Genomic DNA, 19,324 nt, shown 5'->3' on the forward strand with positions numbered 1-19,324 from the left:
CACTGCAGGGGGCACAGACCCCAAACAGGGCCCCAGATGCTGGGGAAGACCCCCTGGTCACTGCAGTCCCCACCAGCAGCTCCTGGGCAGGCAAAGCCCAGGCTGTCTCAGCCCCCGAGTCAGGGCAGAGCCAGCAACAGCACCTGGGCCCCTCAGGGGCTGGGAGGCCAGGCGCCCGCCACTTTCCTGCAGCACTGTTGGCTCACACCCAAACCCTGCACCCAGCTCGTGCTCGGGCTGTCTCTGTGGGGTGGGCCCTCTGCTGAGTGGGTTCACGGAGTGAGTCAACGGAGGGAGGTGCTGAGCAAACAAGAGGCTGGGCGGTGTCCGGTGGGGCTGGGATTGAACCGGGGCAGGAAGCATGGGGGGCCGGGAGGGCACTCAGTGGGCCACACGTCCTTCCCCTGTGACAGGTACGAGGGGGTCGGTGTGAACAGTCAGGCCGGGCCCTGTGTGGTTGTCACCTCTCATTCCCACTGTCCGGGCAGATGGGGAGACTGAGGCTTGGAGGGGTGGGTGTTGGTGAAGGCGGCTGATGTGATGCCGAGCAGGCCTCTTTCCCTCTTTCTCCGAAACCTCCTGACCCCAGGATGCCCAGAGGACTGGGTCTCAGGCTTCCCCAACCAGCCACCAGTACCCACGTCCGCTCCCGCTCCGAGGAGCCAGGGCAGGCCCCGAACAACAGCCACCCCTCCCATCCCCCTCCCACACCGCCGGGAGCACCCGGGAGGGCCCCTCAGATCCACCCGAGACCCCCGAGGCCCCAGCGAACCCGGGTTCGCAGCTACTGATGCAGAATGACCTTCCCAGCACCCCCCGCCCCCCACCCCAGAACCAAAGCCCAGTGGCAGCCAGCAGACACAGGCGGCACCTTGGGGTCTGGGGGACGCAGCTGCAGCTGGCTTCTCCCTGACCCTGTGGGCAGCACCCAACTCCCCACCCTGCCGGGTCCTCCCGGGGCCGTCTCGGAGCCGCCCAGCACTGTTGACCACGGCCTTCACAAGGCCCCTTTGTACTCACTGGCAGTCGGAGGGCGTGGGCCGGTAGTAGAAGGAGGGTACTTTGGACTCAAACCTGGCTCTCGCGGCGTCGTTCCCGTGGGAGGCCATGAACTGCAAGAGAGGAGCAGCCGGGTCAAAGGCCTGGGGTCCCAGGGGCAGCCTAGGAGGTGCCGGCTGCCCTTGGGGCTGTCACCACAGGGACCCGCAGACCCAAGGCTCTGAGGGCTCCACCAGCACCAGGACGGGAACCCCACCTCCTCCTGCCCCAGGGACACCATTTCTGAGTGATCGACCCTCCCCTGGGACAGGGAAGGAGCCAGCGTCCCTAACGACGGGGTCCCGGCAAAGGGGGCCCAGGGGCCAGGCCCCTCTTGAGGATGGGTCTGAGGTTTGCCCCACTGTTTCAACCCCCAAGTCCAGCCACGCCGGGTGCCCCGTGGAGAGAGCTGGCTGCATCCTGTGACCCCCATCTCTGCGCCAGAGAGCGAGGGCTTCCTCGTTGACCCAGCTCACATTTAGCAAAGAGCCAACAGGCGCCAGACACGGGGGCCTGGAGATGGGCTGGTGAGCGAGAGACCCAGATGTGGCCAGGACAGAGTCTTTGAGGGGACTCTGCGGGGACACACTGCAGGGACCCAGAACATGTTTACGCAACAGGCTGAGGGAGAAGGAAACGGCGCCGTGAAGGAGGGGAGGAGCTCCCGGAGGCTGGTGTCACACAGGCTGTGCTCCTGGCAGGTGCGAAGGCCCTGCCGCCAGCCAGGTGTGGCCAGCCTCGAGCAGCAGGAGGGGCCACCACACCCCACGCCAGCCCCGAGGGCATGGAGAGGTTCTGCTTGCTATGCTCTAAGCCCCCGAGGCAGCTGCTGTTTGCACCTTCAAGCTCCTGAACGCCACTCGCCTGAGGCCGCAGCCAGGCCCAGCCAGACAGAAGTCCCCTAACGTCACCCTGCTCCGAGGATCACATCAGCAAACAGGGAGGGCCCAGAAGAGCAGCTGGAGAAATCACAAGCAAAGAGGCTGGCACCGACTTAAAATTCGAAAACCAATGGCTTTTCCATAGAAAACTCAAATACAAGGAGAGATCCTGTCACCAACAGCAACAGGGCAAATCACCTGAGTCGCTGGATGAGAAATGTCCCCGGTCTCCAAGGGAAAACTGGCGTGTGCTCCCGAGGACGCAGACCCTCGACCCGAGACACAGGGAGGTGGAAAAATGTCTCCTTGCGGGAATCTACGTGTTTTTTATAATAATTGCCAAAAAACAGCAACAGAATTTATTATTATATTTTTTTACCTAGAAATGGTTCTAAGTTGAAAAACTTAACAATGGCCGGCCGAGGACAGGGGCTCATATCTGTAGTCCCAGTGCTTTGGGAGGCCGAGGTGGGAGGACCACTTGAGCCCAGGAGTTCAAGACCAGCCAGAGCAACATAGTGAGACCCTGTCTGTCTCTCAAAAAAAAAAAAAAAAATTAGCCAGGTGTGATGGCGCACACCTGTAGTCCCAGCTACTAGGGAGGCCGAGGTGGGAAGATGGCCTGAACCTGGGAGTCTGAGGTTGCAGTGGGCTATGATCACACCACCGCACTCCAGCCTGGGTGGCAGAACGAGACCATGTCTCCATGGGACACAGCGGCTCACACCTGCAATCCCAGCACTTTGGGAGGCCGAGGCGGGAGGACCACTTGAGCCCAGGAGTTCAAGACCAGCCAGAGCAACATAGTGAGACCCTGTCTGTCTCTCAAAAAAAAAAAAAAAAATTAGCCAGGTGTGATGGCGCACACCTGTAGTCCCAGCTACTAGGGAGGCCGAGGTGGGAAGATGGCCTGAACCTGGGAGTCTGAGGTTGCAGTGGGCTATGATCACACCACCACACTCCAGCCTGGGTGGCAGAACGAGACCATGTCTCCATGGGACACAGCGGCTCACACCTGCAATCCCAGCACTTTGGGAGGCCGAGGCGGGAGGATCCCTTGAGCCCAAGAGGTCAAGGTTATGAGCTGTAGTTACACCACTGCACTCCAGCTTGGGAAAAAGAGCAAGACCCTATCTCTGCAAAAAAAAGGAAGGTAAAAAATAAAAAATAAATAAAAATGGGTAAGGGTTTTTAAAATTAGTTTTACAAACATATGTATACTTTTAATTTGTTTTAATGGAGATGGGGTTCCACTCTGTTGCCCAGGCTGGTCTCAAACTCCTGGGCTCAAGCCATCGTCCCACCTCGGACTAAAAATGGGGAGGAATTTGAGGCTGGGCGCAGTGGCTCACGCCTGTAATCCCAGCACTTTGGGAGGCCATGCGAGCGGATCACGAGGTCAGGAGATCGAGACCATCCTGGCTAACATGGTGAAACCCCGTCTCTACTAAAAATACAAAAAATTAACCGGGCGTGGTAGCGGGCGCCTATAGTCCCAGCTACTCAGGAGGCTGAGGCAGGAGAATGGCGTGAACCCGGGAGGTGGAGTTTACAGTGAGCTGAGATCCCGCCACTGCACTCCAGCCTGGGTGAGAGAGCGAGACTCCGTCTCAAAAAAAAAAAAAAAAAAATGGGAAGGATTTGATCGGACATTTCTCCAAAGAAGATGCACAAACGGCCACTCGGCCACACAAAGGCACTCAACACTGTTAGCTGTCAGGGGAATGCAGATCAAAACCTCAATGAGCTACCACCTCTCCCCACAAGGATGGCAAGGTCAAAGTGGCACAGGGGAGCGAGCTGGAGAGAATGTGGAGAGATCAGAGCCCCCACGCGCTGCTGGTGGGAACCTCCGGCTGTGGTGACTAACAGTCCAGCAGTTCCTCAAAACGGTAAACACAGAGTTACCATAGAGTCCAGCGATTCCTCTGCACTGTAAGAGACGCGAAGACACAGAGACCTGCACACGAGTGTTCACAGCGCATTCTTCGTGACAGCTGAGAACGGGAACAAGCCCCAGCTCCGTGAACGGAACACAGATAAACTAAATGTGATCAAGCCACAGCATGGAGGCTTCCTCGGCCATAAAGAGGAATGTCGGCTGGGCGCGGGGGCTCACGCCTGTCATCCCAGCACTTCGGGAGGCCAAGGTGGGTAGATCACGAGGTCAGGAGTTCAAGACCAGCCTGGGCAACACAGTGAGACCCCGTCTCTACTGAAAATACAAAAATTAGCCAGGCATGGTGGCACACGCCTGTAATCCCAGCTACTCGGGAGGCTGAGGCAGGAGAATCGCTTGAACCCGGGAGGCAGAGGTTGCAGTGGGCAGAGATCGCGCCACTACACTCCAGCCTGGCAACAGAGCGAGACTCAATCTCAAAAAAAAAAAAAAAAAAAAAAAAAAAAAAGCAACGCAATTCTGACACACGCGACAACCTGAGTGATCCCTGGACACACGGTGCCCATAAAGAAAACCAGACACAAAACCACGCATCGGCCACACGTGGCAGCTCACGCCTGTGATCCCAGCACTTTGGGAGGCTGAGGTGGGAGGATCGCTTGAGCCTGGGAGTTCGGGACCAGCTTGAGCTACATAGTGACACCCTGTCTTAAAAAAAAAAAAAAGACCACATATTGCGTGATTCCATCTGTTTGAAATGTTCAGAACAAGCAAATCCACAGAGACATGAAGCAGCTCTGTCTACATTCAGTAACGGCTGGGGCGGTGGTGATGGGAGGGGTGGTGAGTACGGGCTGTGTTGGGATATTAAAATGTCCTGAAATTAGACAGTGGTGATGGTCGTGCAGCCCTGTGGCTTCACTAAAACTACTGAACTGTACACTTTACAGGAGTGAATTGTATGTGGATTATACCTCAATAAAGCTGTTATTAAAAAATAACCCTCAGGGTTGGGGGCAGTGGCTCAAGCCTGTAATCCCAGCACTTGGGAGACTGAGGCGGGAGGATCACTTGAGGCCAGGAGTTCAAGACCAGCCTGGGCAACATAGTGAGACCCCCCGTCTTTACAAAAAATGCAAAAATTAGCCAGGTGTAGTGGTGCACATCTGTAGTTCCATCTACTCAGGAGGCTGAGGTGAGAGGATGATTTGAGCCCAGGAGCTTGAGGCTGCAGTGAGCTGTGATTGTGCCACTGCCCTCCAGCCTGAGTGACAGAGCAAGACTCTGTCTCAAAAAAAAAAAAAAAAAACCCTCAGGCAGAGAAGGCCTATTTATGTATGCTACAGACCCTAAAACCACAAAATAAAAGGTTGACCAGTTTGACTATGTTGAAGTAAAAATTTCCACGACAAAAACCACCATGAGCAAATTCGAAAGACAACCCAGAAAAAAATGTTTTTGGTATCTCAAAGGATTAATTTCTCTAACACACCAGGAACCCCTAGAAGATGAAAACAGCTAACATTGCAGCAGAAAGGCAGGCAAAGGTATGAAGACAGTTCACAGGCAAGAAAACACAGGGCTGGGTGTGGTGGCTCACACCTGTAATCCCAGCACTTTGGGAGGCCGAGGCGGGCGGATCACAAGGTCAGGAGTTTGAGAGCAGCCTGACCAACATGGTGAAACCCTGTCTCTACTAAAAATACAAAAAAATTAGCCGGGTGTGGTAGCGGGCGTCTGTAATCCCAGCTACTCAGGAGGCTGAGGCAGGAGAATCCCTTGAACCCGGGAGGCAGAGGTTGCAGTGAGCCGAGATGGTGCCACTGCACTCCAGCCTGGGCGACAGAGGCCAAGGCGGGTGGATCATGAGGTCAGGAGATCGAGACCATCCTGGCTAACATGGTGAAACCCCGTCCCTACTGAAAAAAAATTAGCCGGGCGTGGTGGCAGGCGCCTGTAGTCCCAGCTACTCGGGAGGCTGAGGCAGGAGAATCGATTGAACCCGGGAGGCGGAGGTTGCAGTGAGCCGAGATCGTGCCACTGCACTCCAGCCTGGCGACAGAGGCCAAGGCGGGTGGATCATGAGGTCAGGAGATCGAGACCATCCTGGCTAACATGGTGAAACCCCGTCCCTACTGAAAAAAAATTAGCCGGGCGTGGTGGCAGGCGCCTGTAGTCCCAGCTACTTAGGAGGCTGAGGCAGGAGAATGGCGTTAACCTGGGAGGCGGAGCCCACAGTGAGCTGAGATCGCGCCACTGCACTCTGGCCTGGGCGACAGAGCGAAACTCTGTTTCAAAAAAAAAAAAAAGAAAGGAAGGAAGGAAGGAGGGTAGGGAGGGAGGGAAGAAAGGAAGACAGGAGGGAAGGAAGGAGGGAGGGAGGGAGCAAGGCCCACACAGACCCCTGGCTGCCTGGCCAGGGTGGGGGCCGTACTCAGAGGCGGGAGACAGGGAAGGAGACAGCTCCCTTCGTGACTGCCCTTGGAAGCTGCTGAATGTGTCACTAAATTGTCGAAATACGTTAAATAAGGTAGAGACGACCCACGTGTCCATCAGAGGGTGAATGAATAAAGCAAACATGTTCCATCCACACGGGGCACCTTCTCCGGCCTTGAAAGGAACGAAGCTGTCACACAGGCTGCAGCGTGATGATCCTCAGGGACCCGGCACTGCGGGAAAGGAGTCGGATGCCGGAGCTCACACTGCCCGATCCCGTTTTTAAAAGTCTAGAACCCACAAATCTACACAGGGAGAAAGTGGATTTGCAGCTGCTTCGGGCTGGGCGGGGGTAAGAGCCAAAAGGCACGGACTTTCTTTCTGGGGTGATGAAAATGTCCTAATGTTGGCTGCAGCGAAGGTTGTACAACTCTGTGAATTTACTAAAAAACCTTCAACTGTGCACTTTACACGGTGAAATGTATGGCTGTGAACTGCGTCTCAATGAAGCAGTTGTTTTAAAAGGTATTATCAAGGAATAGAAAGTTGGGAGAAGAAAAAACATAAAATGTGAAGAAAAGGAAAGAAAAGGAGAATCTTTGGTTCCTGGCCCTTCAACCTCCGTCTGGTTCTCAGTGACGGCCACCTCGGGCCCGTTTCTCCCTTAGGGGTGGAAGCAGACTTAGCCCCCAGATGTCCCCGCTGACCACCAGCCCAGGAATGGCCAAGGGGCCTGAGTGCAGGGAGCCACGGGGGTCCAGTGCAGCCCCCGTCCCACAGAGTCCCCAGCAAGAAGCCAGGCTGAAACCCAGCTCTGCCTGGGGGCCGGGGTGCAGGCACTCTCAGGAGCCAAGCCCCCAGGCCTGCCTGAGATTCATCTTTGGTTTTCATCGCACAAATGAACGTGCAGACAACAGAATGGGGATGGAATGTCCTCGTGGCCCCCAGCTCAGTGCTCTCCCAAAGGCCCCGTCGCACCGGACCACTGCAGCAGGAATCGGGTTTCTTGGTAATACCCGAGGTGGGCCCTCCCCAGCCTTCCTCTCCAGCCTTCCTCTCCGGCCATCACCCGGGGCAGATCAGGATGGCACCAAGGTGGCCCCCGTCCTCTCCCGCTGATTACATTTAGGGTTTTTCCAACAACAGTGAACGCCCCACCCCGGGCCCTTGCCCCGTTTGCCCTGGAATTATGGGGACAATGGCCACGTCTTCTCCCCTGGAGGCCCTCCAGGGACTCACAGCTGTTTCCTCCAGGAGTGATGGCAGAGCGACTTGGAGACGGCATACCCATCCCATCATCTTTCTGACATTGGCCATTGGTCCCCTGTTGTCCAGGGAGGGGGACAGTCCAGGGGCCACCCTGCCCATTTTTTAGGGAAGGAAACGGAGGCTCAGACAAGCCCACAGCCTGGCAAAGGGACGGATATCACATCCCAGTGTCCCCCCACCCCGGGTCAGTGAAGGTGGGCCGAAGGCGGTGAGCCCAAGATGGGCCGGGGTCCTGAGGGATTCGCAGGGACGCCCTCGACTCAGGGTGTGGGGGATCACGGTGTTAAGTGCAGAAGCTGATTTGGGGTCGCCCTGGGTGGGTCAGGGACTCTGCTGTCCTTGGGTCTTTTTCTGTCTCCCAGGCTGGAGTGCAGAGGTGCAATCACAACTCACTGCAGCGTTGAATTCCTTGGCTCAGCCAGGCATGGTGGCTCAAGCCTGTCATCCCAGCACTTTGGGAGGCTGAGGTGGGTGGATCACCTGCGGTCAGGAGTTCAAGACCAGCCTGGCCAACATGGTGAAACCCGTCTCTACTAAAAATACAAAAATTAGCCAGGCGTGGTGGTGTGCACCTGCAATCCCAGCCACTCGGGAGGCTGAGGCAGGAGAATCTCTTGAGCCCAGGAGGCGGAGCTTGCAGTGAGCCAAGATCACACCACTGCACTCCAGCCTGGGCGACAAAGCCAGACTCCATCTCAAAAAAAAAAAAGAATTCCTGCACTCAAGCGATCCTTCTGCCTCGGCCTCCTGAGTGGCTGGGATTACAGGCGCCGCCCCCACGCCTGGCCAAGGCACTGGGATCCCAGCTGTGATTTTCAACAAGCCCCCAGGTGTGACCCATGCACCAAGGCTGCCTGTTAGAAGCAAACGAGTTACTCCCAACCAGGGGCTGAGGTCAGCGGTGCTGGAGAGCCGGGGGCTGAGGTCAGTGGTAGCGCAGAGCCAGGGACTGGGGTCAGTGGTGCGGGAGAGCCGGGGGCTGGGGTCAGTGGTGCTGGAGAGTGGGGAGACATGCACAGGAGGCCACAAGCCTCTACGACCCTCCCCATCCCCACAGCAGCCCTCAGACCACCGCTCTCACCTCCATGCGGCCCCTGGGTCCCGCTCACCAGCAGTCAGGCAGATCAGTGGCTTCGAGACCCCAAGTCCCACGAGTGGGGCTGGGGTGACCCTCCCACCAGGTCTTCAGGCCCCACACTCCATCCCACCTGCAGCCCCCAGCCGGGGCCTTGTTCCTTCTCCACCTCGCTCGGGGTCTCCCTATGGGGCCTTCCTGCCACCTCCAGCATGCTTGGCCCCTCCCTGCACGCAGGGCTTCCTGGTCGGCTCACACCCATCTCCCTCCCCATAGGCGCGTCTCTAGGACACCACCCCACGTGGCTGGTGTCCCTGCCTGGCCATGCCAAGTGCTCCGTGAAAGCTTCATCAGATGCATGGCTGAGAGGTGGGCAGTGGCTGTGTCACCTCAGAGGCCGCCCAGGGGACAGGTAATGGAGCCGTACACGGCAGCGGGCCGGGGTGCACGTGGACTGCCCGGTAAATGCGACCCTGACTCTGGGTCGTGCCGCGCGGCCTGGGAGGCTGCATTCTATTTCCTTAGAGACAGGGTCTCTTTTACCCTGAGCCCAGTGCCCCAGGTGTGGGGATTTGAGGGGCGCGCTCCGGAGCTCCCAGGGCACGGGAACCGGTGACCCGCCTTCACTCCCTGGCCCACCACACACAGCTGGAGCTGCTCAGAGAGGTTGGACCCGGCACGGGGTGGGTGGAGCAGCCACACAGGAGGAGCCGCTGGAGAGGGGACGGGGTCCTGCCGCCGCCCTGGCCTCCGCAGCCTCAGGTCCAGCCCAGCCAGGCCCCTCAGAGGAGCCCCGGGCTCCAGGGGCCACAGCCAGACCGCCCCGCGTCTCTGGCTCCAGGGCCCGGGGCTGGGGCCACCCGGGGACTGCGCGGGTCCCCCCGCCCCCCGCCCGCCGTACCTCCACTTGGGCCTCGTCCCAGGCGTCCAGGCGGACGGACTTCACCTTGCTGACCTGGGGGATGTTCCGGTGGATTCCGGAGCAGCTCAGGCAGATGAAGACCCCCAGAGTGTAGGACGCCCAGTCGGCATCTGCAAGGGAAAGCCGGACGTTCACGGAGGCTCAGCCCAGGGACCCGGAGGGAGGGTGGACGGAGCCTCGGGTCAGGGTCAGGAGCCCCCGGCCACGCCGTGGGGGGGCTCAGAGGAGACCCCCGGATGCACCTGGCTCCGCGCGCCCCGCAGGCACCTAACCCCGGCTCCCCCCGCCCTCTGCCCGGTGCAGACCGAGCTCTCCCCAGACACCCCACGGCATCTGAGGAAGCCGATCTGCACCGGCTCTGCGCCAGGTGCCGGGAACGTCCCGCAGAGGCCGGCCCAGCAGGAGCCCATGCCCCGGGCTGGAGGGCCCCCGGCACGCGTGAGGACTGGGTCCACGTGCTTTCCTGGTGTCCGCTGCCCTGGGAGACGTCTGTGGGCCCGAATCCTCCTGGGTGACGGGGCCAAGACTGGAAAATCCAGATAGGATCTGAGTGCAGGGGGTGCCTCCCACCCAGCGTGGTGCACGCCCCCGAAGGACCGACCGTAGCCACGGATGACGATGCACCGTGCGTGAGGTGGCAGCGCCCGGCCGGCACTAACTTTGCAGGTGTGACAATGGCGCTGTGGCTTCACCCTGCATGCGGCCTGTCTAGAGCTTCCACGTCTCGATGTCTGGTTTGCCTTAAAAGGTCCAACAAAGCTGGGCACGGTGGCTCACGCCGGTAATCCCAGAGCTTTGGGAGGCTGAGGGAGCAGAATCTTTTTTTTTTTTTTTTTTCTTTTTGAGACACAGTCTGTTGCCCAGGCTGGAGTATGATGGCACGATCTCGGCTCGCTGCAACCTCTGCCTCCCGGGTTCAAGCGATTCTCCTGCCTCAGCCTCCCGAGTAGCAAGGCACACGCCACCACGCCCGGCTAACTTTTGTATTTTTAGTGGAGATGGGGTTTCATCATGTTGGCTAGGCTGGCCTCGAACTCTTGACCTCAAGTAATCCACCCGCTCGGCCTCCCAAAGTGCTGGGATGACAGGCGTGAGCCACTGCGCAGGGTGTGGGTGCCACAGCGCAGTCTTTCTGCTGCTGCACGCGTGAAACGTCTCATTCCGAAACGGCAAAGTGAGTCGTGGGGAGCGTCCAGCCCCGCCCTGGGGCGACGGCTAAGAGGGCTGCTGTGTGACTCTCCTGTTTTCTTCTGGCTCCGAAGACCCTTCACAGTAAGTCAAGGGGGTGGAATGGCTGAAAGGCGCCCTAGAGAGAACAGTCTCTCTGGGGGAGATGAATCATCTCTGAAATGCTTTTATTTTTAAGTGGAGGCTCTCCTGGGTGAGGCCGGTGGAAATCGAGGCACTTCCCGACAAGCAGGTGTGGCTGTGGACCGAAGCCTGTTAGGGGAATCATGAGTGGAGAGGACCCTGCCCTTCCCACGCTGATCGGGGCCCACCCCTGGCTGGTGGGGGACTCCCGTGCTGGGCAGCGGAGGCCCAGTGGGGCTGGGCCTGGGCACCGAGTCACTGCCAGGAGAGGCACCCAAGCGAGCCCCAGCCAGGGATGGTGTGCATGAGAACCAGCACGCCGGGCCTCGGATTTGGGGGTCATGCCCGGCCTCTGGGATTTGGGGGTCACGCCCGGCCTCTGGGGTTTGGGGGCCATGCCGGGCCTCTGGGATTTGGGGGTCACGCCCGGCCTCTGGGATTTGGGGGTCACACCTGGCCTCTGGGATTTGGGGGTCACGCCCAGCCTCTGGGATTTGGGGGTCACACCAGGCCTCAGATTTGGGGGCCATGCCGGGCCTCTGGGATTGGGGCCATGCCGGCCTCTGGGATTGGGGGCAGCCGGCCTCTGGGATTGGGGGCCGCCGGCCTCTGGGATTGGGGGTCACGCCGGCCTCTGGGATTTGGGGGTTGTCTGTCACAGCTGTTAGGCTCCCTGATTAATGAAGTCTGTCTCCCCATTAACATGGGTTTCTTGAAGACCCCAGACCCAGCACCCCCGGATCTGGCACAGAGCTCAGTCCAGAGCAGGTCTCCATGGGAGTCGTGAATGAAGGAGCCACCAACAGCCCTACTTCAGCAGAGCTCCTGTCTTCAAGACAGACCAAAGGCTTTCTCCTCACCCCTCAGTCAGTCGGCAAACATTTGCCAAGTGACCCTGTCGCAGGCTGTGGGTGCCACAGCGCAGTCTTTCTGCTGCTGCACACGTGAAACGTCTCATTCTGAAATGGCAAAGTGAGTCGTGGGGAGTGTCCAGCCCCGCCCTGGGGCGATGGCTAAGAGGGCTGCTGTGTGACTCTCCTGTTTTGCCTGTGCTGAGTAGGGCGGCTTTTGGGAGAAAGAATGCGGTTACAGGATCAGCCGTTGTTTGGTTTTGCGGGGTTTTTTTGTTTTGTTTTGTTTTGTTTGTTTGTTTTGAGACAGGGTCTTGCCCTGTTGCCCAAGGCGGAGTGCAGTGGTGCAATCACAGCTCACTGTAGCCTCCAATGCCTGGGTTCAAGCGATCCTCCTGCCTCAGCCTCCCAAGTAGCTGGGACCGCAGGCATGCACCAGCATACCCAGCTAATTTTTACCATTTTTGGTAGAGATGAAGTCTCTCTATGTTGCCCAGGCTGGGCTTGAACTCCTGGGCTCAAGCAATCCTCCTGTCTTGGCCTCCCAAAGGGTTGGGATTACAGATGTGTGACGCTGTGTCTGGCCTGCAAAGCATTTAGTTACACACTCCCCCTGGAGAACAGGTGGGGAAGAACCACACTGAAGTCCCAGAAGAGAGAGACCTGACTCCCCCCGGGCTCCGTCTTCTCCCGAAGCCTTAGTGAAAGATGCCGCAAATGCTCAGTGCGTGGCTGTGCACGGGGCGCCCGGCAGGCATGCCAGTCTCCGGGCCTCAGCCTCCTCATCTGCGGGATGGGACAGCACAAGCCACTTACGGGGTAGCGGGCAACATGAGCCCAGCTGGGAACATCGCCACTCGGGGTGCAGTGGGGGCCCCCCTTCTCACCGCATGGCAATGCTGTTGGTTCTGCTCTGACAGTGTGGACCATGGACCCAGGCTTCCTGTCTCAAGGCCTTTATCTGCCCATCTAGAAGTTCTGAGGGAGGCTGAGCAATGGCCACCAACAGCTCCTGCCCAGCCCAGGGTCCAGAATCCCTGTGCGCACCTCCAGCCTCACTTGGGTGCTCTGGGACTGGCTGTCCCTCTCCCGGCCTGGAAGGAGGCCTGTTCACGGAACCCGCAGCGGGAGCTGGACTCTATGGGCGTGGACCAGCTGCCTGTTGTTGTAAATAAGGTGTTACTGGAACTCAGCCAGGCCCATTTATGAATTGTCTACAGCTGCTTTTGTGAGCGGTCATTGACTAGCTGTGATGGAGACTCTACGGCCCTAAAATATTTACTGTCTTTTTTGTTGTTTTTTGAGACAGAGTTTCACTCTTGTTGCCCAGGCTGGAGTGCAATGGTGTGATCTTGGCTCACTGCAACCTCTGCCTCCCAGGTTCAAGTGATTCTCTTGCTTCGGCCTCCCAAGTAGCTGGGATTACAGGCGCATGCCACCACACCCGGCTAATTTTGTGTTTTTAGTAGAGATGCGGGTTCACCATGTTGGCCAGGCTGGTCTCGAACTCCCGACCTTAGGTGATCCGCCTGCCTCGGCCTCCCAAAATGCTGGGATTACAGGCGTGAGCCACCGCGCCCGGCCTACTATCTGTCTTTTTAAGAAAAAGTTTGCTGGCTGGGTGCAGTGGCTCACACGTAATCCCAGCACTTCCGGAGGCCAAGGCGGGTGGATCACCTGAGGTCAGGAGTGTGAGACCAGCCTGGCCAACATAGTGAAACCCCGTTGCTACTAAAAATACAAAAATTAGCTGGGTGTGGTGGCAGGTGCCTGTAATCCCAGCTACTCGGGAGGCTGAGGCAGGAGAATCGCTTGAACCCGGGAGATGGAGGTTGCAGTGAGCCGAGATCGTGCCACTGCACTCCAGCCTGGGCAACAGAGTGAGACTTTGTCTCAAAAAAAAAAGAAAAAAAGAAAAAGTTTGCCAACCTCTACTTAGAGGGAAAAATGGGTGTGGCACAGATGAGCCCAAGAAGGGCTTGTAAGTAGGACTGATAGCTTACAGCCATTACTAATATAGCTTATCTTTGACAAACCAGATACAAGTGAGGCTAAGGAGTGGTTACAACCCGTCCTGACCTCTTGCAACTGGCACAAGGTCACCCTGGTGTAAAGTCACAGGTTGTCTGATGCAAACCTGTCACATCCTCCTGGTATTCGTGTGTGAGGATATACATGTGTGCATGCATACCCACGACACAATATGTACAGCCTACTGGGGAGGGCTCAGGGAGTTTAATACGAAGAAACAGACACCAGCCAGGTGTGGGTGTTCACACCTGTCATCCCAGCATTTTGGGAGATTGAGGCGGGAGGATCACTTGAGTCCAGGAGGTGGAGGTTGCAGTGAGCTGAGATGGCACCACTACACTCCAGCCTGGGTGTCACAGACCCTGTCTCTCATACACACACACACACACACACACACACACACACACACACACACACACACAATGTGGAGACATGAAGACCTTTTACATAAGAATCAAAAGACGAGAGCCAGTTAAATCAAGTGTGTTGGAGACAGGGGCAACACAAGGTTGTCACTGAAAGGGCAGGAAGCTTGTACCATTTAAAAAAAGCTTTTGTGGAGTTTTACTAGGATGACTAAAATTTAAAAGATGGATACTACCAAGTGTTGATGAGGATACAGAGCAAGTGGAACTCTCATCCACTACTGGTAGAAGCACAAATTAGTCCAACCCACTCTGAAAACAGCTTGGCAGTTTCTTACATAAAGATGTATCTCCCATATGACACAGCCACTCTACTCCTAGGAATTTACCCAAGGGAAATAAAAATGTAGGTCCATAAAAAGATGTATATCCAACAATATATAAAAGAGTACATCCAACAATATATAAAAAGAGTAATACACCATGATCAACAGGGGTTTTTACCAGTAATGCAAGGTTGGTTTAACATTTGACCAATCAATGTCATTCACCATATTTACAGATTAAAAAAATATATACAATCGTTTCAAGATATGCAAAAAATGTTGGCAAAATGAAACATCCTGATAACACTCCCAGAAAATTAAGAATAGAGGGGAATTTCCCCAATTTGACACAGATGCAAAAAATGTTGGCAAAATGCAACATCCTGATAAAACTCTCAGAAAACTAAGAATAGAGGGTAATTTCCCCAATTTGATATAGAGGATCTGTGAAACATGTACAGCAAATGTCATATTCAAGGGAGAATGACTGACTGCTTTCCCCCAAGATCAAGAACAGGACACAAATGTCTGTTCTAACCACTCCTACTCAACACTGAGCTAGAGATTCTAGTCAGTGCAATAAGGCAATATAAAGAAATAAAAAGCATCTAGATTGGAAAGGAAGAGCTAAAACTATCTTCATTAACAGACAACATGATTGTCTCTTGTAGAAAATACAAGAGATTTAAAAACAACTATGAGAACTAACAAGTTTAGCAAGGTTGAAGGATACAAGACAAATATACAAAAATCAATTGTATTTCTATACACTAGCAACAAGCATTCAGAAATTGAACATTTAAAAATACCATTTATAATAGCATAAAATGTATGAAAGAGGGATAAATGTGATGAGATATGAAACACAGGACACTGAAAACTATGAAATATTGCTCAGAGAAATTAAAGAACTACAGATTTGGAAAGAGATAACGTTTTCATGGGTTGGGAGACTCAGCATTAATAACACATATATTGTCTCCAAATTATAGATTCAATGTGATCCCAATCAGAATTTCAACAGGATTTTAAAAATAGAAATGAACAAGCTGATTCCAAAATTCATATGTAAATGCAAAAGACCTAGAATAGCTAAAACAACTCAGAAAAAAGACAAGGAGGGGGAACTAACACTACTTGTTTTCAGAACTCATTATAAAATTACAGTTATCAAGACAGTGTGGTGGTATTGGCACAGAAACAGATGAACAGATCAATGGGACAGAATCGGGAATCTAGAAATAAACCCACACATATGTGGACAACTAATTATCGGCAAAGATATAAAGCCAGCTCTGCAGAGAGCGAACAATCTTTCCTACCAACAGTGCTGGAACAATCAGGTATATCATCCACAACACAGTAAACAACCCATCCCTCTCACCATACCCAAAAATTATCCCAAAATGCATCATGGTGCTAAAGGTAAAACCTAAAGCCATACAATTTTAAAAGAAAACAGGAGAAAAGTCTCCGTAACTTTGGGTTAGGCAAAGATTTTTTTCAGATACAACACCAAAGGCAGAATCCACTGAGAGAGAGAGGAGGAGGGAGAGGAGGAGGAGGAAGAGAGAGAGGAGGAGGAAGAGAGAGGAGGAGGAAGAGAGAGGAGGAGGAAGAGAGAGGAGGAGGAAGAGAGAGGAGGAAGAGAGGAGGAGGAAGGGAGAGAGAAATTGACCTCATCAGAATTATTATTATTATTATTATTAAGACAGGGTCTTGCTCTGTTGCCCCGGCTTGAGTGCAGTGGTGCAGTCATGGCTCACTGCAGCCTCAACTGCCTGGATTCAAGTGATCCTCCTGCCTCAGCCTCCTAAGTAGCTGGGACTACAGGTGCGTGCCACCATACCCGGCTACTTTAAAAAACTTTTTGTAGAAACAAGGTATTGCTATATTGCCCAGGCTGGTCTCTAACTCCTGGGCTCAAGCAATCCTTCCACCTCAGCCTCCCAAAGTGCTGGGATTACAGGCATGAGCCACTTCGCCTAACCAAGTCCCTGTTTTCTTTATTTTTCTTTATTTTTTAACACTATTATTATTATTTTTTTTTTTTTTGAGACAGAGTCTCACTCTGTCACCCAGGCTGGAGTGCAGTGGTATGATCTTGGCTCACTGCAACCTTTGCCGCTCGGGTTCAAGCAATTCTCCTGTCTCAGCCTCCCAAGTAGCTGGGATTACAGGCGCCCACCACCACGCCTGGCTAATTTTTGTATTTTTAATAGAGACGGGGTTCACCATGTTGGCCAGGCTGGTCTCAAACTCCGGACCTCAGGTGATCCGCCCACCTCGGCCTCCCAGAGTGCTGGGATTATAGGCATGAGCCACCGAGCCTGGCCTATTTTTAACAACTTTTAATCTTTAATTTTTGTGGGTACATAGTAGGTGTATATATTTACGGGGTCCACGATACATTTTGCTACAGGCATGCAATGTGAAATAATCACATCACAGCAAACGGCACCCATCACCTCAAGCGTGTATCATTTCTTTGTGTTACAAACAATCCAATTATACTCTTTTAGTCATTTTTAAAAGTACAATAAATTATTGTTGACAATCGTCATCCTGTTGTGATATCAAATACTACATCTTATTCTATTCTTTGTACCTGTTAACCATCCCCACTCTACCCTCCCTGAGACTCTGTTTTAAAGAAAGATTCAGACCCTGGGAGGGAAGAGCCCAGGGGGGTGACTGTGGGCAATGTCTTAAGGCCTTGGGTCTCTGGGAGATGACCCCCCAAGCCCTTGAAGGCACTGAAATAGAAGGTGGCCTCCTGGTTCGACTATGCTGAAGCTCTGCAGGGTGGGTTCATGTGTGTGTGTGTGTGTGCACGTGCAGGGAGACAGGGAGCTAGAGCCCCCCAGCTTCCATCAAGGAAAAAGGCTGGCTGGTCCCCAAGGCAGAAGGGACGGGCTGACCCTTCTGACCCTTCTGTTTTCCAAGTGGCCGAGGCTGGGCTGGGCAGGCCTCCTTCTCAGGCTGCTGGGCATGGCCAGGCCTGCCTGCATCTGCAAATGCCCGCAGCCCATCAGAGCGAAAAGGGGCGCGGCGCGCACTCTCAGAGACCCTCCAGGGTGGAAGGGGAGCTGGTCTGATGCCCCAGCAGCAGGGCCCCCACAGACCCAAGCAGGAGAGCCTCTCCCTAAGCCTGGGCTGCACTCCAGCTGCCCCCTCCACTTGGGGCACCGAACCTTGGGGCCGGCCCTGCTTCTGCCCAGGACCACTTCTGGGTTCCCAGGACTGTGGAATTTCCTTCCAAAATGCCTGGAGTCGGCATCCACGGCCTGTGTTCTCCCCAGGACAGGCCACAAGGCCAGCAGGTGCACACTGGGCCCAAGGGTGGCTGCAGCATGGCTGATGTGGTGGTGGAGATGGAGGCGCCGAGTGCCAGGTGGGGAGGGGCAGGCCCAAGGCTCCAGCCCCCACAAACATCCAGGCTGCCAGCACTGTCTCCAGGAGCTGCCTCCTCCTCGGAGACTCTGCCCACAGCCGCCAGCCTCTTTCCCTCCCTCCTCCCAGCCCCGCTCTGCCCTACCTGCTCCCAGGACGCCCGAGATGACTCAGCCTCTCACCATTTCCGGAGCTGGTCTGGGGCACCTGGGCAGGTGAGACACATCCTTGGGCTGAGCCAGGTGGGGCAGGTGTGTCCCCCAAGCCAAGGCCCAGGCTGGGGCATGGGCGGGGGGAAGGGCAGTAGCCAAGCCTGTCCATGGGGCCGTGGTTCCAGAGACCTTTGCCCTCCCGAGGCTGACACACAGCAGAGATCCCGGTGCGATCGAGGCTGGGTCGGACGCTGGCTCTGGCCAGGCATGCAAGGGGCAGCTGAGGTGGGAGGGCGCCCTTGGGGGAGGGGCTCCGGTGCCCACCACCCTTCACAGCTATATGAGGTGGAGCATGCATGGCTGTCCCCCAGGCACACAGCGCCCGGCCCCACGCCAAGACCCAGGCCCCTCTCCAACTCCACCTCTGTTTTCCACATATTGTCTCCCAGTTACCTGCGGCCCCTGCAGGGATCCGGGCTCCCGCCGGCTGGAGGATCCCGGCCAGAGAGGCAGTGACCTCTGGAGCTCCTGGAGGGGCTGGCAGCCCACACCTCCTCTCTGCCCAGGCCCCAGGCCCCCGCCCCCTCACACTCACTGGTGGCCCTGGTCCCATTCCACTGTGAGGATGGGGCCCTTTGGCCCTAGGAACAGGCCCTCCCAGGACCCAGATCCGCTGGCCCCCACCCGGTTCAGGGGCACGTGCCCCTCTCCTGGATCCCTCCCAGCAGCACCCGGACTACAGTGCACTTTCAGAATCCCCCAAGGACCCCCCCAGGCTCTGCCCTGCCCCCTGCTCTCCCACCCTCTCTCCCTCCTGGTGCTCCAACCCCATGGTGGGAACCCCACGGTGAAGGCCATCCCCAGTCCTCCCTGGACCCACCCTATCCCGGAGCCCACTCTCTGGGACCCCACCCCGCGCCCCTCCACGCTCTTCAGGGCCCTCGCACAGGGCCAACTCCTCTGCGGCCCATCTGGTCTCTTGGCTGTCAAACCCTATTTTTGGAACTCAATAGAGGTGGTGGTTGAACAGCATGGTGAATGTTCTAAATGCCACTGAATTTTCACTTTGAAGTGATTAACTTGAGGCTGGGCGGGGCGGCTCACGCCTGCAATCTCAGCACCTTGAGAGGCCGAGGCGAATGGGTGGAGCCCAGGAGTTCAAGGCCAGCCTGGGCAACACAGTGAGACACCGAGACTCCATCCTTATGAAAAAATTTTCTATAAAAGGTTAATATTTCATATGAATTGCACCTCAATTTGGGGTTTGGTTTTTTTCGTTTTTTGTTTTTTTTGAGAGAGGGTCTCTGTCACTCAGGCTGGAGTGCAGTGGTACGATCATAGTTCACTGCAGCCTCGGCCTGCTGGGCTCAGGTA

The 19,324-nt window shown here is 55.7% G+C and overlaps 1 protein-coding gene across 2 annotated transcripts in view; it reads right to left on the reverse strand.

Annotated features, from left to right (window-relative positions):
- The window catches only part of ADAP1 (ArfGAP with dual PH domains 1), a 54,789-nt gene that overhangs the window by 27,186 nt on the left and 8,279 nt on the right, over nt 1–19,324 (reverse strand). For both annotated transcript variants that reach the window (XM_030801050.1, XM_030801049.1), the window contains exons 2-3: nt 9,501–9,631; nt 1,021–1,112 (exon numbers count right to left, since the gene is read on the reverse strand). In XM_030801050.1, coding sequence (XP_030656910.1) covers nt 1,021–1,112; nt 9,501–9,631 — 223 coding nt within the window. The remainder of the gene's footprint in view (nt 1–1,020; nt 1,113–9,500; nt 9,632–19,324) is intronic.

Source organism: Nomascus leucogenys, chromosome 20 (assembly GCF_006542625.1).
Source record: "Nomascus leucogenys isolate Asia chromosome 20, Asia_NLE_v1, whole genome shotgun sequence".
Lineage (NCBI taxonomy): Eukaryota > Metazoa > Chordata > Mammalia > Primates > Hylobatidae > Nomascus > Nomascus leucogenys.